The 16792-nt window shown below is 44.9% G+C and overlaps 1 protein-coding gene across 9 annotated transcripts in view; it reads right to left on the bottom strand.

The window, feature by feature from the left end:
• PEG3 (paternally expressed 3) overlaps positions 1-16792 on the bottom strand; it is a 48723-nt gene that overhangs the window by 9889 nt on the left and 22042 nt on the right. For 3 of the 9 annotated variants that reach the window (XM_075993294.1, XM_075993295.1, XM_075993296.1), the window contains 6 exons: positions 6997-15843; positions 6795-6870; positions 3794-4273; positions 3131-3220; positions 2334-2429; positions 1832-1935 (listed from right to left, as the gene is read on the bottom strand). In XM_075993294.1, the coding sequence (XP_075849409.1) occupies positions 1832-1935; positions 2334-2429; positions 3131-3220; positions 3794-4187 (684 nt within the window). In that variant the 5' untranslated portion in view covers positions 4188-4273; positions 6795-6870; positions 6997-15843. Of the gene's footprint in view, positions 1-1831; positions 1936-2333; positions 2430-3130; positions 3221-3793; positions 4274-6794; positions 6871-6996; positions 15844-16792 lie in introns of those variants that run through there. The other 6 variants (XM_075993292.1, XM_012748580.3, XM_012748573.3 and 3 more) reach the window with 6 other exon arrangements.

Here is a 16792-nt window from a genome sequence, read left to right on the forward strand (position 1 = left end):
CCATCAAGTTCAACTGGAAAAGATGCTGTCCTGAAAACAATGCCAATATAGCATAATTTAATTTCACAATATGACCTCTTCAAATGAGCTATTAAGAGATTTGCACATGATGCTAAATGATGAGAGGATTTTCTGTTTCGTACACCGCAGAATGTAATTTTTATATCATTATATCTACTGCTGCTGTTCCTACATACTGAGTCGGCAGGACTCAGTGGCCTCCAGACTTTTGGGCTATGCAGACATGGGAGCTCAGCTGCTAATTCTTTTTTTTTTTTTTTTTTTGAGACAGAGTCTCGCTTTGTTGCCCAGGCTAGAGTGAGTGCCGTGGCGTCAGCCTAGCTCACAGCAACCTCAAACTCCTGGGCTCGAGTGATCCTTCTGCCTCAGCCTCCCGGGTAGCTGGGACTACAGGCATGCGCCACCATGCCCGGCTAATTTTTTATATATATATCAGTTGGCCAATTAATTTCTTTCTATTTGTAGTAGAGACGGGGTCTCGCTCTTGCTCAGGCTGGTTTTGAACTCCTGACCTTGAGCAATCCGCCCGCCTCGGCCTCCCAAGAGCTAGGATTACAGGCGTGAGCCACAGCGCCCGGCCCAGCTGCTAATTCTTTACACATTGTCAAGGGAAGGCATTTAAAAAGCAAAACAAGACAAAGCCCAACTACCAGGACACCAGTGGCCAGGCCCACCCACACCTACAGCCTCTTCCTTGGTGCCCCAGGGCCTGGACCTAAGCCCTCCATAATGCCTAGGGTCACTTTCTCCCCAGACCTAGCCCGGCCTGCTCCTCCACCAGCTGTGACGTGTCAAGTGTTACTGTTTCAAAAGACATTTTCCTTCAATATAAATCAAGGCCCTTATGAGAATTTCTTGTTAACTTTCTATTTCTTTCAGCACACTGAGAATGATTAGCAGTTATACACAATATTTACATGAATGTTTATTTGTGCAAATGTCAAAAGTTTCTTGGGACGGGGGCCTATCCATCCTGGTCACTGCTGCGCTCCCTGGGGCCTTGCCCCCAGCCTCACGTGGGGTGGGCACTGAGGTGTGAAGGAAAGGACAGCTCAGCCCACTGGTTCCCCCTCCTCCTCAAGTCCAGTTGGTGCTGGGGTCCTCCTCAGCGCTCTGCCATGTCTAAGTGACCCCTCTCCTCTGTCCTTAAGGGCTAGCTCAAATCCCATGCCCTTTTCTCCATCACCAGTCTCCCCAGCGCATGCTGCCTCTGAACCCATGCCTGCCACACATGTTCACACTTATACTGTGCCTGCCACATGCCAGGTGATAGTAGGCACTTCATATATGCATGAGAGTGGATCTCACTGGCTCCTCGCAGTAGCCCTGGGAGCAATCACCACACTCATTGTACAGATGAAGAAACTGAGGCTCAGCTCAGTGGAGTAAATAGCCAAGGCCACACAGCCAACAGGTGGCAGAGCCAGGCTTCAAACCCAGCTCTCACCAGCTCCAGAGCCTTGCTCTCCCTGGCCAGTCTGCTCTCCAGACCCGCAGTTCCCTGGCTCCCTCCTGAGGACCAGAAAGATCTCCAGAGTTGCTCTGCCCTCGCCTGCAGAGAACAGCTCATGTGACCAACCTACCAAGGACGCACGGTGAGGGGAGCAAGAGCCCTCTGGCCGTGTGGATGAATCGGAGACCTGGGCCTCTTGCTGCCCGCACGGGCGGGCCCGGGCTCCTCACGGGAGTGCATGGGACTCCCGCATAGTGGGACTCTAGAGGGCAGATGGACACATCATCTGGGGAAAGAAAGGCATCTCTGCCATGGAAGGAAGACGGCCTTTCTGGAAAGAGAGGAAGCCCAGCATACCTGAGACCGGGACTCACAGTCCACTGAGTCCCTGTTGTCCTCTCTTTCCATTTCAAAAGTTGTCCTTGCCATCACAGGAAGGGAAAGATCCCGCCGAGGCAGCCCTGGGAAGAGAGAAGACGTGAGGAAGGAGCAGGGCCCGGTCCCCCCCTGACCCCTGGGGGGCGAGTGTGTGCGTGCACGCGTGTGTCTGTTTCTCCCCTCTGTATTCTGTGGCAGGCTCTGAGGAGCCCCACAAACACCCCTAGTGGCACAGTCTTTTATACAGAAACTTCTACTTTAAAATAAAGTGCCGGCTTAAGAAAACACTGAGCATACAACAGTGCAGGTGGAGATGAGGAGCTAGGGCAAAAACTGCGCAGGTGATGATGCTGACTGGAGCTTTGGAAACAGGAGCCTCAGGCTGGTTGGGGGAACCAGAACACAGCCCAAACCAAGCGACAGGACTCCCGAGGCCCTGCCATCTTCCCCTCTGGCCCACGTACATGGCAAGACAACTTACTGCTTCTGGGGTTCCTGCTGTATGGCCAGCGGCCTCGAGGCTCCACATCTCTGCTTCTGCCCCTCCTGGCCCAGTCGCGGTCACGATCCCAGTCACCTGAGCAGGTCAGACGTTTGAGGAGTTAACCATGTGTTCTGGTGTGCCTGAGCCCCGTTTGTGTGCATGTGCACCTCCCGGATAGGGACTCTGTCCCTATTCTCCCCTCGGGGAGATGGATCCAAAACCAAGAGCTCCGGACTCCCCAGCTCAGACTGGCCTATCCCGTACCCAGACCTGCAGCACGGTTTCTGGAAGCGTTGCCCAGTGGGGCTTCAAAGCAAGTTCCAAAGCTCAGTCCAGAGCCAGCTCTCCCTCCAACCCTCTGCTGGCTTCCCAGGGCCTAAAGGGCTGAGTCCACATTCAGGAGAATGGACAGCAGACCCTCCAATGTCTGGCTCACACAGCTGACCTTAGAGTGCATGTTATTCTACTACAGAGAAGTAAAACCCACACCCTCCATGGAAGCACTGTTCCCTGAACAAGTTCAGTGATGTTCTTTAACAAACACCCTGGGGGACTGGGGTACCGCCTGAAGCAGCCTGCTGCAAATTCCAAAGAGCTGTAAATGCCTCCGTGTTTAATAAAACCCTGTATTTAATTACATTTACTGGTGTCTGTTTACATATAAAAATGTCTCATTATGTCATCGATTAATTTCCTTTCCCATCGGAGCTAAGTGGCACCGAAAGCATGTCATCACCACAGATGCCTCCACCCCCACCCCACAGGTGGTGTGGCCATCGGGGTTGGCTACTCACTGCTGAAAGAGTGGACTGAGTGAGGCTGGGGGGACTCTCTTCCATCTGGGTTCGTGTCCTCGTCACTGGTCACGTCACTGTTGGTGTCGTCTGAGGGACACCAGACACCATCTTAATACTTTATCACCGCTGCCCGGTGTCCTCACAATAGTTTCCCCCAGTCCCTGACTGTGCCTCGCCCCTCAAACACACAAGCAGCTGGAATGATCTGATCCTGTCATTTCTCAACTCACAACCTGTCACCATGCCTGCCACTTAAAGGCCGGATGAAGAGCACGGCTGTGATCACCCCTATACACACCCAGACAAGAACAGCCAGCAGGCACCTTCCTGGGGTGCTGTGCCAAAAGGCTGCAGGTCATGAGAGGTTTTCTTCCTTCCATGAAGTGTCTCCTTTCTGTCCCTGACTCAGGGCGGTGACTCGGTGATTCTCAGCCACCAGGGGACACTTGGTCATGTGTGGAGACATATTTGGCAGTTACATTCAGTGGGAGAAGGCCATGGACGTGGCTCAACTTCCTATAGTGCACAGGATGACCCTGTGCCCCAATGCCCGACAGAGGAGGACCCGGCCCAGAATGTCTGTCCGTAGTGCCGAGGTGGAGAACCTCAGAGAACATTTGCCCCCTTGGCTGACCACTGTCACCCTTTGAAGAGTCTCACCTTCTGGCTGGTACATTTCCTTGTAATTCTCCAGCAGATTGACGAGCTTCTCGCAGTTCTCTGGCTTTTTTGCTCGCACCCAAGGCTTGAGCTTTTCAGGGATGATGGTCAGGAACTGCTCAAAGACCAAGAGCTCGATGATCTCCTCTTTGGTGCGAGTCTCCGGCTGCAACCAATTGAGGCAGAGGTTTCGGAGTTTGATCAGGGTCTTCCGAGGCCCAACAAATTCCACATAGATTAAGTTCCGAAACCTCTGATGAAAGAATTCAGAGTCAGTTGGGCCTTCTCCTACGATGACATCCGGCTCCTTAGGCAAGTCATTGTCTAGCTCATACAGATTTGGGGCCCGGGACTTCTTAGGTTTGGTGGCAGACAAGTGCTTTGGAGGCAGCATTTCTCTAAGTGAAATTTTCACTGGAGGAACCAAACATGAGTCAACAGGAAAGATGCAGCAGCCTGTGACAGTCAGTACTCAGGGACCTGTAGATCGTAAGGAGATATACACACCCCACAAGTTGAGGACCAGGCAGTAGTGCAGGGCTACCCTACCAGGGGCATCAACAATGCTTTGGGATATGGAAGTCCCCCATCAAACAGACACATACACAACTATACAAAGTTGGCCTCTGTATAACAGTTACAAACATGACCCCCCCGGCTTTGCACAGACCTATGCCTAGGAGTTAGCTCTGCTACTAACTGGGTACGTAATCATGGGCAACTTATCTAATGCCCTGAAGTCTGTCTCTGTAATCTGTGAAATGAGAAGAATAGTATCTATAACCATTTTGGAAAAATAGAAATAAGAAGCTAAGATACCTAAAAAGGCTCACCTGTCTAATGCAAGTTATGTGAAAAATACTGAAAACCCAGCCACTACTAAAATTAGGTATCGATTTTTTTCTTAGCAAAAATGGAGATGGAAAAGTAGAGGTGGTGGCAAGTCTTGCCACGTCTAAGCATTTCTTCCCTTAAGAAGAAATGTTGTTTTCTGGAACACAGAAAACAACACATAAAAAATGGAAGACCACTCAAAAATGTTATGAGCATTCAACTCTGGGCAATATGATTGCAAATGATTGCATTTTCTCTTCACTGATTAATTTCTCTACATCTGTGCTGCTGTATAATACAGCTGCTGGCCATACCTGGCTATTTCAATTAAAATTCCATAAATTAAAAATTCAGTTCCTCATTTGGACTAGCACATTTCAAGTGCTCCCTAGGCACAGTGCTGGGCAGCTATCCACTAGACAACGAGGACACTCCCATCCCCATGGGAAGTTCCACTAGATACCAGTTTTGCAGGGAGGCTCAGGACCCCCTCCTCGGCGCACAAGTTCTAAAATGCAGCCCTCAGGGTTCACGCTAACACCACTTCACCAGGTTTCTTTCCTGACACTCACTCCACTCACTAGTATTTCAAGCATGTATCACAATTATTCCTGAATATTTATTTGGGTTTATTGCCCTATCTCCCAGAGGTTAAACTGTAGACTTTTGTAAAGGGAGTAGAGATGAACTTTCTCCATCACTTATCCCCTGGTGCCTTACACAAAGGCAGATCTCGACACTGCTGTGCCATATTGAAGATGACATATCAAAATCCATTTTAAAACTGGTTTTAGATGCAGACAAGCATTCTTCACACATGCCTGCAAAAGTGCAGCATAATTTCTGAGGAGAGGAGAAACATCCTAGGGTAACCTCTATGCCACTGTTTCAAAAAGAATATTTTGAGGGTGCCCATTCACCCTCACCTGGTCATTTTTCTGCCAGTCTTTCTCAGTGCTCACAGGCAGGCATGGATGGGAAGCACTGGTAGGGTACAGAAGCTCTCTACAACAGTGCCTGGTGCATTGGGGAAATTAAAGGTAGATGAACCCATCCACACCCTACACAGCTGATAAACTGGCCCGACTCACACGTGAGAACATGAGGGAGAGACCACTGAGCCTCCTAATGCTATGGCACATTCTTTTGCCGTGATCATTCCTGCCAAAGATCTAGTCTGCCTCAGAAGAATCAGCCTCCTATTTTGATAGTCCTCTATTGTTTCTTTACCTAGTTAATTTATTTTTGTCATTATTTTATTGTATTATGTACCCCCTCCCCTTTTCTAACTTTTTAGATTGGACATAAATGTTCATTTTCAATCTCTCTTTTTTTCTTATGTAACCGAGTAAAGCTACACATTTCCTTTTACTTAAACCATTTTTGCAATCAACAAAGTTTTATTATGTTGTCTTTTTGTTACTGGTCCGCACAACTGGTGCAAAAAGGAGGGCAACTGGGAAAGATATCTAAGTTTGGGAGGGTGACTTAACTACCTAATGGTTTTGTATTTCTGGCTTTACTTCCAAGGAACAAAACCACATGGAGGAAAAATTCTCTGCCTTTGTTTTAAAAAGAAAACAAATTTAAAACTGATTTTTTAAAATTTAACAGCAGTCTAATGGAAAGCTGAAGGTATTTCAATTATTCACAGTCTCTGACTAGATATTATCACTTAGAAGTAAATGCAGTAACCTCATGTTTTTCTTTTCAGTAATGCGTTGCTGATTCCCTTGTTCCAAACCGCCCTCCCACGCTCTCCTGTGCTGTCATCCTCCTATGGAGCTTCAGTACCACCCAATACAAATGCCTCGATCCTGAAGACCTTGGCGACCTGACCACTTCCTCCCTGCTCTCCTTTAGGAGGACCGAGACACAACAGAGAGGACAATACAGATGATACTATGATGGGCAAAAGAATCCTAGCAAGGGAAGGCAACAGGCCAGAGTCCAGGCTCCAGATGACTGGAGTGACACTGCAGACACCAGGACAGGGTCACTCCCACCCAGGATGGGGCAAGATCAGAATCCTGTGCCTGTGAGGAAGAGAGGCAAGGGCAGAGGGCCCAATCCCACTCTGTAGCATCCAGGCTCAGAATGTTCCGGTATCCAAGGTGACACTGGCCCCCATTCTTGTGCAACGAGATGCCCTCAGGTCTGTAATCACCTGTCTGGGTACAGGATCCTTCCTGGCACTTCAGACCAAGCAGATCTCCACACGAACAGAGTCAAAACACAGGTACCTGCAGAGTTTTAAAGAAAGAAATACGTGAACTAAGAAACAAGGAAGAAACGTAAAAGAAGCGTCAGAAAATTAACTCCCCAAGTAGCTGGGGACTCAAACAGTGCTAAGGTGAGGCCTTCCATACCTTTGGGGAAAGCCCAGACAATTCCCATGCTGTGTAAACCATGCCAAGAGGAGGAAACTTTCACACTGTCTTTATGAAAGCAGAACTAAAAAACCCAAGAAAAAGATAGTACTAACCCACTGTGGACCAAACTCATTGAAGTCAACGCTGCTATTGTTCAACATTATTCCATCGAGTTCTAGCTTATTACAACATGACAAGAAAAACAAAGCTAAGGCGTAAGGAGAGAAAGACATAAAACTATAACTCTCTTATGTAAAATTTATATATGTTTCAATATTATGTAAATTTCTCTCCCTGACAGACATATATGTGAAGCATAAAGCATGACTAGATGAAAACTATATATCAGAACTGAAGGCTTAATAAGTTTATGGGAAATCAAAAATTTTTTAAGAAAATATAAATAGCCAAACCTGACTCGGGAAGCAGAGAAAATATGACCACCAGGGAAGGATACTAAAAAGTTGAAATAATTTGAGGAACTTTCCAAATAAACTTTCCATGAACAAAGAAAGTATTTACTATGTTACAAAAAACATTCCCAGAGCACAGAAAAGATATGAAAAGATATGAAACACTTTATATACTCATTAATAATGTGACCACTTGAATGTCTATAAGTACCTTATCACAAGTTTTCGCCATCTTCTGTACAAAAAAAAAAAATCATACTTCTTTGAGAAATTCAGGACTAAACAAATACAATCTTTGTTTAACATGCTCAAGATTTTCTTATCGGGCCAACCAGAACAGCCTTTGGTCAACAAGAGCATTGAGAAATGAAAGATTTTTAACAGACAAACCTTAAAAAAAAAAAAAAATCAGACTTTAGCTACTCCTTTCCACCATGGCAGAGAAAACTCTTGAGAATGAAGAAATGGCTTTGGGAGCAGAATAATCATAAAGATCAACAATAATATATATGTCTGTGTGTATGTGAAGAAATAGGCACATTCATATATTGTTTGTGGCAATATAAATTTTATCAAAATTAAAAGTATCAATTACCTATCCTATCAATTCTACTTCTATGAATTTATCTCAGAGATATGTAATGACATATGTACAAGAATATATTCCTTGAAGTGCTGTTGATTATAAACAAGATACAGTATATTCATATAATGGATATTATGAAACCTTTGAAAATAACAAGGTACCTCTAAATAAATAAAAACAAACCAGAAATGGAAGGGGAAAGTATTTTGCAACATAGATGACAATTAATATTTCAAATGTATGAAACTCTTAGTATTAAGAAAAAGATAGTCCAATATGCAAATAAAGAACATTAATAAAGTTCATGATATTACTCTCATAAAAGCCAGTACTTAACATCAGAAATCAAAGAAACATAAAATATTACAATGAACACTTTTTTGACCTGTCAAATGAGCAAATTTTGTTTGTTTTTACTTAATACGTTTATTTTTCTTTTTATTATTTATTTTTTCCAGCATATTGTGGGGGTACAAATGTTGCAGTTACGTATATTGCCCTTGCCCACTCTCCCAAATGAGCAAATGTTCAAAAGATAAAAATCGATGCTGGTGGGGGTGTGGAGAAGCCGGCTGGTGCAGGCATGAGCTACATTTCTGGATGCCACTTTGGCCTATGTTTAAAGACATTAAAAACCACCTATGGCTTTTGAACCACCAAGTTTCCATTTAAGGACAAAGATAGCCAAGTAGATAAAATATTAGTAAGAAGAAAAAAGCTAAAAAGTCAGCTAGCTATACATTATGGTTAAATCCTGGCATATATACATCTAGTTTCCAGTTTGTAAAAGGTAAAACCTTGAGCACTGAATAATGATGGCAGGTGACACCATTCTGCACGTGAAGCAATGTGAAGAGATGATCACTAGCGAGCGGTAAGCATGTGATCTGTTGTATGTTGTTGCTTTGTAACCATGGTCTAACACAGGTCATGTCAGAGCAACCCACAGCCAAAGCCAGGAACATGAAGTAGTGGTCAACATCCTTCCGCTCAGCTACCTGACACCAGGTGAGCCTTATGTGATGAGGTTAGCTGCCCTCCAAGTGACCCAACCCTTACCTCTCACTCACTCTGTCCTCCATTTGCAGCCCAAACGGCAACCAGCAGTGGGGCCGGATGCTGAATTAGTACCTGCCAGAGCCCCATACTTATCTCACCCTCACTGGGGAAGACCAGATCCAGGTGACCTCCTTCTGTGACAGCGAGTCTGACCAATCAAAAGCATAACTGCTCTACCCACCTGGCCCCCACTACCCCAGGCCAGCTTCTCCATGGCAACAGCCATGCCTACCACTAAAGAAAACAGAATATATGCATTTGCAGATGGCTGATGGGAGGAAAAGTCTAAAGGATTGCCTGACACTATCAAATAAAACATTAACGCTGAGGAGGAAGTCTATCCATGGACGGCCTAGGAAGGCCATCAGTAAAAATGTACCCAAATAATCAGATGTGTGAACCCAACGGAACATTAGAGCAACTGCACTCATACCCTACTGCAAGATGCTCGAGGGCCTTACTGCAAGGTGCTCGAGGGCAAGGGCTCTGTTGCCTTTTTTATCACTGTATTTTCATAGAAGATATTCAATAAACTTTGATGTACAAATGCAAAAAGATCTAATAAACCCAACCTAGCAAAGTCTAAATGATAGCCCATGACCATGAAAAGCTGTTCAAGGAATACAGGATGATGTCCCCTGAAGCTAAACCGTTACCTACAATGGATAATGGGGGAGGTGGAGCCCATGAGCAGTGTGACATGTTAAAAAGTATTTGCAAACTTCAACAGCCTTTCCTTATAAATTCTCAGCAAAGAGTAAGACTAAGAGACCACTTAAGCATAATAAAGACTTATCTCACAGAAATGCAAGCAAGCATATTATTAAACACTAAAGGTTCCTCTGGAGGTGGACACAGGGAAGGGACACCACAAACACCATGCAACATTATCCTGGAAGTCCTAGCTAATGCAGTTGGAGAAAAAGAAAGGTATAAATATGGAGAAAGGACTATTTTGAACTGAAAAACCTCAGCAGTAAATACATCAAGAAAAAAACCCCCATAATAGTAAAATAAATAAATCCCCATAAATAAGTTTAACAAAGTATCTGCAACCACAAACAAAATTTTAAAAATTTACAGGACATAAAATAAGCCCCAAATAAATGAAGATGTATGTATACCACTAACAAAGCTTTTTTTGAGGAGCTTAGACAAACTGATAATGCAGTTCTTATGGAAGAATAAATGCACAGGAATATCGAGACCACCCTACATGAGGCCTAAGTGGGTGGGGATGGGAGGTGATTTGTCTGTAAAATGACCTAAACGCATGGGGACTTAGTTTATAATAAAGGAAGGATTTTAAATCATAAAAGGATTAACTACTTTACTATAAACTAGGAACTTTCTTAGGACTAAATAGTAAAGGGTAACTCTAACAAAACAGACAAGAGGGGACAGCCAACACTTCAGTGTCTGGCCAGTTACTCAAGCACGCGTTTCAAAGACCAGAGTTGGCATCTGACATTAGGAAAGACCAATAAAACCACTGCTGGTGTTGAGCCTCCCCCAAGAAATTAGATATTTCAACTACACATCTCTGAAAGGCTAAGGCAACCAGGGCTATAACATACTCCGTTCTCACTAAAATAAGTCACTGCACTCAACAAACAGCATTCCTCCTCAGTTTTCGATAAACAAGGAACGAAAACAATATCTTTAACAGAATGTTAGTAATCATTAAGTTATGTTTTTCAGAAACTCTGTACATTTTCTGATTATTATAAATATAAAAGATAGCATTAATACTATGTTCAGGTATTGCAAACTATTCAATGTAAAAACTGCAAGCCACATCGACTGATAAGTTTGTTGCAGTTATTACTAAACCTTTTAAAATCTATACATATGTTTGCAAATTAATTGCCACTGGGGTCTGTGTAGTGGTACTGATGCCATAATTTCTGTGTGCATAGGAAGTGATGAGAATATCCACATAATGGAATATAATGCAATTTTCAGAATGCAAAGCTATAGATGAAAAGCTTGAGTTTGCTATGTTTGATGAATGTAATGATTTCACTTAAGTAAAAAATACAACAATATAGTTACTTAAATGTATAGTAGCAATATAAACTAAACTGGAAGAGAACTTGCACATAAACTTGTATAAGTACTATTCATAATATAAGGAAAAATCTATCATAAAATGTGATTAATAATACATGCTTCTGTTTCTTTTTCCATTCCTACTTAGAATGTTATTTTAATTTCACAATCAGAAAAAAATTGAATATAAAAATTTGGAAGTAAATTCAATTGTCATTTTGTAGAGTGTTTCCTTTTCTTTTCTAAATTCTTATTACAGCTCATTAGCTCCTCACCTTTCCCTGCTTGGGCCCCCTGATGCAGCCTCCCTGTTCAATCTCTGATCCCCTTCACCTTCCCTAAGCACTCCTGGGCCATCCTTCAGTCACTATCTGTGCACCCCTCTCCAGTGAGTACACTACACGGGGGGGCTCACTACCCAGCATCTAGCTCCACTCCCAAACACTCGCTTCACTGAAAGCTACCGTGTTTCTCCGAAAATAAGACAGGGTCTTATATTTATTTTTCCTCAAGGAGACACCCTAGGGCTTATTTTCAGGGGATGTGTTATTTTTTTTAAGTACGGTACAACAATCTACATTTATTCAAATAGAATGAAGGCGTCTTCTTCTGGAATATCACCATCACTCTCCAAACCCTGAATTCCATCCTGAATTTCTTGCCACTCTACTTCCTATAGAACCACTGGCCCCCATCTCTCACGTGGAGCCACAGAGCTCTCATGGGGCAGCTGAGAAGGGCTGCTCATCTTCTTTACCACTCTGAGACGAAAGCATGCGTTGTGTAGATGTGCTGCGTAACCACGCCCATCACTAGGGTTTATTTTCGGGGTGGGGCTTCTATTCCGCAAATGCTTAGAAATCCTGCTAGGGCTTAGTTTATGGGTAAGTCTTATTTTCAGGGAAGCCTGGTAGCTGTTCCATCTGTCTCACATCTCAAGACCAAATTTCTGCCTCAGAACAAACCCATCTTCATTTCCTGGCTTGAAGCTGGGTACCCACATGCCCCTCATTATTAAAGCTTCCACATCTCCCTCTGCTTTCTCTTTGGAACAAGAATCTTAGCATGAGTAGTAGCCAAGTGCAAGGGGGGGGGACAATGGGGCCAGCCAGACTCTGGGACAGGGGAAGTGAGGCCACCAATTCCAAGGGGAGGGAAAGAGAGGAGCCAAGTGGTGGGGGCCAGTAATGCAGGACCCTTCTACGTGGCTGGGCAGACAGGGTACTTACAAGTGTCTGGCTGGTCTTCAACCTTCAAAGAATCTGTTCTTAAATACACTAGGCATCTTATAAGCATGAAACATCTAAGTATACAGAGTAAGTTTCATCCATGACCTGGAACTTCTGGAACCACAGGACAGTGGCACTGCCAGCTGCATGACAGTGTTGCCACTGAGGTCTGTGCGGTGGTGTTGATGCAATTCTTTGGATATTTTATGACACTTCACTCCCATTCCATAAGATGAGTAGAAAATAAAGCAGGGGTTTCACAGTTAATATAATACATAACAAAGATGAAATACTTGCAGCTCCTCACCACAATTGGGGGAGATCTTTGGCCTCAATTAGAGAAACCATGGGTCAGTGTTGAACTGAACAGGAAAGAACTCAATTAAAGAACAGCATCAGATGCTGGAATGTGTCTGGGACCACATGCAAGAAGAAGGAAGGAAATCCTGTGACCCCACTGTTTGATCTCAGGCTCTCACACCCCATCAGACACAAAAGAAACTCCACCATATTTCCTTCAGCCCCATTTCTACTTACTTACTTTGGTTCCTCATCATGATGCACCTAGATTCAGCCCCCTAATTTGTTCTACCTACCTCATTAAAAGGGGGCTGGAATTGAGAACTTTAAAGTCAGGAACCGAGGAGGTTACTTTCTTCATCTCTCAGGGACAGTGTGGTGTGCGGTTTCTTCTCTCTTCTTGTTTGCTCCATTCTCCTGCCTCTCTCTGCAGACCGACATTCTCTACTTCAGCATGCACAAGGAGGAAGATGCAGTCCCAGCCCCAGGCCTACCTCACCTCCCAGTTTAAGTGCCCAACCCTGACAGACTCACCATTATCAGTCTGTACCCCTTTGTCCAAACTCTCTGTTTGAAAGTGCATGCGACTTCAAGAGCTATACTTTAAGAACCAATGCTCTAGGGCAGGGGTCCTCAAACTTTTTAAACAGGGGGCCAGTTCACTGTCCCTCAGACCGTTAGAGAGTGCACACTGTGGGCCCCGGATGAGTCGGCTGCTAAGCAGGACAGGCAGCGGCGGCAAAAACACCTGGAGGGCCGGATAAATGTGCTAGGCAGCCTGCATGTGGCCTGTGGGCCGTAGTTTGAGGACGCCTACACTAGGGCTTAGGTATCCAGTCTGGTCCAATCAACTATGAACAAGGTACACATGGGACAGCAGGAGCTGGGGGGGGGGGGCAATTTTATATGGGAATATAAGCCAGGACTATATGACTGCCAACACTATCATGCAGGCCACGACCTCCACCCTCTGTTCTATTGGGCTCCTCAATCTCAGCATTACTTACTTACTTCTATCATATCTTACTTCTATCACATCTGCTTAGCACTTACCACACTGCAGCAAAATCTCCTTGTTGTTGTCCATTCTTGAGGGATTTCCCCAAAAGTTTACAGAGAGAGGAAATGTTATCTAGGTGTTCAGTTTTAAGGACAGCACAAAAATGGCTCAAGACGAATTACTTTAAAGAGAAAAAAAATGTCTTCCAAACTAGTATGACTTATTTGACCATATTCTGATAACAACTGGCGTATCTTATTTTTAAGGGGAGGGGGCATGAAAAAGCAGGCCACCAAACATAGTTCATTCAACCATCTGCAGGAGCAAGAGCTACTCAAATCAGACCTAACTTGAATGGAGTTTGGGAAGGGTACGGGGGAGGGTAGATAAGGGGCTTCCAGTACCCTGTAACCATAGCAAAGTCTGCGCTGTGACCTGAAGGCTGCACAAGCCACATTACAGGTGGTGCCATTAAAGCTCACCCACGTCCTCTTGGTTCTGATTCCATACTCACCAAGCAACCTTCTCACCATGGTTCTGCTCCCCATGTAGGACTGCCCACAGGGAGAGAATCTGATGATCATATGCAGTGTTGAGCACCTGGGTCCCCACTACGGTGGTCTCCTACCATGAATTAATGAACCAAAATAGAGGGAATGGAAACATCCTATCTCAAGTCATTATCAGTAAGGTTTTAAGTCTCCTGAACTTCATTAGGTGTGGATTTACCACTGTGAGTCCTGAGGTGAAGGAAGGTTTCTAAGTCTCGAGTACCATACTGGACACTCTGAGTATTCAGAGGCCAGGAATACACCAACCCATCTCCAGGGACCCACTTGGGCATGCCAGCCTCTCCCCAGGCAGTATTCTACCACCAGCATAGGTACCTATCATGGTAAGCATGTTTCCTTACTCTCCTTGTAATGAGAATTCTCATTCAGTACACTCTGAGGCCTGGGATGGCATCACTCACCTCTGGAGACCCCAGTCTGGCATGACCCTTTCCTGGATCAGGGCCAAGACCAACACTTTCTAACAGAACGAGCAAATGGGCAACCCCTGGCTATTTACTCACTTCCTCTCATCATGATCTACTGTGCCTACTCTGAATCAGCCAGTGAGCCATGAACACAGAGTAAGACCTGCAGAGTCTTCCTTCTTAGCACCTCTCAAATCCACCTTCTTCATTCCCCCCTCATGATGTGACCACAGCCAAGCCACCATCTCCCACCCAGACCCGAGGTGGTTTCTTTGCACTCACTATGTCCACCCTCCTTTTCTGCATCCTATAACCAGATGATCTTTTCAAAACCATGATGAAAAACATGACTATCATGTTACTCCCACAGTTAAAACACTACAATGGCCTCCCAATGCACTTTCAGGTCAAGCCCAAATACTTACCACCAATTGAAGGCATTTCACTATGAAGTCCCAGCTCACCTCTTTCCCACCTCAGTCAGATGCATTTCAACTATTCCCTTGCTCTAGGCATCCTGGATTTTTGGCTCCTCTCTCTGCATCCCTCAGGAACATCCCTGTCCCCTCTGCTAGGACTACTCCCCCATGACACACACCATTCACAGTCTTTCAGGGCTCAGCTTTAACATGCCCAACTATCTCAGGGAGGCCCTATGTGGCCTCTCCCACATTAAGTCAGCTGTCCCCAGTGAATGTTCTCGTGCAAAGGCACAAATCACACAATTATGTTTTCCACATCTTGAGTTCCCCAAAAGACTATAAACTCCATGAAAACATTTCTTTTCCTACTGGAGTCATGTTCCTAGTACCTGGCACAAAGTATATACTCCATCAACAATGGCAGATAAGTCAATGAATCACTCATGCTTCTTTAGTCACCAAACAAGAGAGAAGGAGTGGGCTTGAGGCAGTAGATGAGTTTTGAAAAAAGAGGAAGGACACCAAAAAGGATGGTGTGAGGCCAACGAGGAAAATTTCTGGTGAATACTCAACCTACCAGGAGAGTTTGTGTGTTCTCAGAAGGCACAGACAGTGCTCCAGTAGCTATGTGGAACTGTGTGCAGCACAACATTGTCAGGGTGAGAAAGGACAGTGGTCAGTTCAAGGATATGCCTGTGAAGAGGAAGCTCAACTCACCTGGACCCAGCCACCTGGTATTTGGACCTAGTCTCTCTTCCTTTTGCTAGTTGTCTCCAAGAAGGGTGGAGGATCAAGAAGGCAGAGCTGAAAAAGAAACAAAACAAAACAAAACAAAACAAAAAAACAAAAAACATGAGCTACCAAATTTATTTTGCAGTTCCTGGGTTCCTCAGGCAGGAAATGACCCCATAACAGCTCCACCTTTGTCTCCTATGATGGCAGAAATCAAGTGAGACCAGAAAGAGCACCCCTCCCAGGATGTTCCCTGAGGCTATGTTGTACCCTTTCCCAAGGTTATGTCAGGGGCATTCAAGCCAATCTCTAGGCTGTTTTTGAACCGTCTCTGGGGCTCTCCATTAAGGTATCAATTCAAGAACCCAATTTGCCACTGATTACCTCTATGGCACTGGCCATCCCTATATCAGTACCTCCATGATATCATCATCTTTAGATAATGGTATCATTATTTAATCACATGTAATATTTTAGGGCTTATCAACACACTCGCAGTAGACTAACACCACATACATAATTCAAGTCACACAGCGCCTCAGAGTATGTGTTCAATCAATTACAGACCCCAGAGGGAAACAGCTTCCCGATGACAGCTCTGGTTCCAGGAGACTGTAGTTGGTGAGGTTAAAGAGTGTATTTACCAAAAACGACTTGACATTTATGAATGTTCAACAGATGTCATTAATTGTTACTGTTTAATGCTACAGTCACTGGCTTTTAGTATGCTTTTATGCCGCACTAGCTGGGAAATAGGAATCCTGTGTGTCACTTTCCCCACCTCAAAACAGAGGGTGGGGGCAGGACTTAAAAATCTTGCGTGGAGGCACGACTCGGAGGCCCCACTCAAAAAAGCTCGGGTTTAAAAAGCCGTGGAGCCCCGCAGCGGCTCCGTGCGTGCGCAGTGCGCTCCCCAGGCCACCGTCCTGCCCGCCCCGCACCTGGGCCGCCCCCGGGACCGCCCCCGGGACCAGACTATTTCACAGGCTGTAAGGTTCTGCCTAAAATCCCTTCAGCTTCC

Source organism: Microcebus murinus, chromosome 16 (assembly GCF_040939455.1).
Source record: "Microcebus murinus isolate Inina chromosome 16, M.murinus_Inina_mat1.0, whole genome shotgun sequence".
Lineage (NCBI taxonomy): Eukaryota > Metazoa > Chordata > Mammalia > Primates > Cheirogaleidae > Microcebus > Microcebus murinus.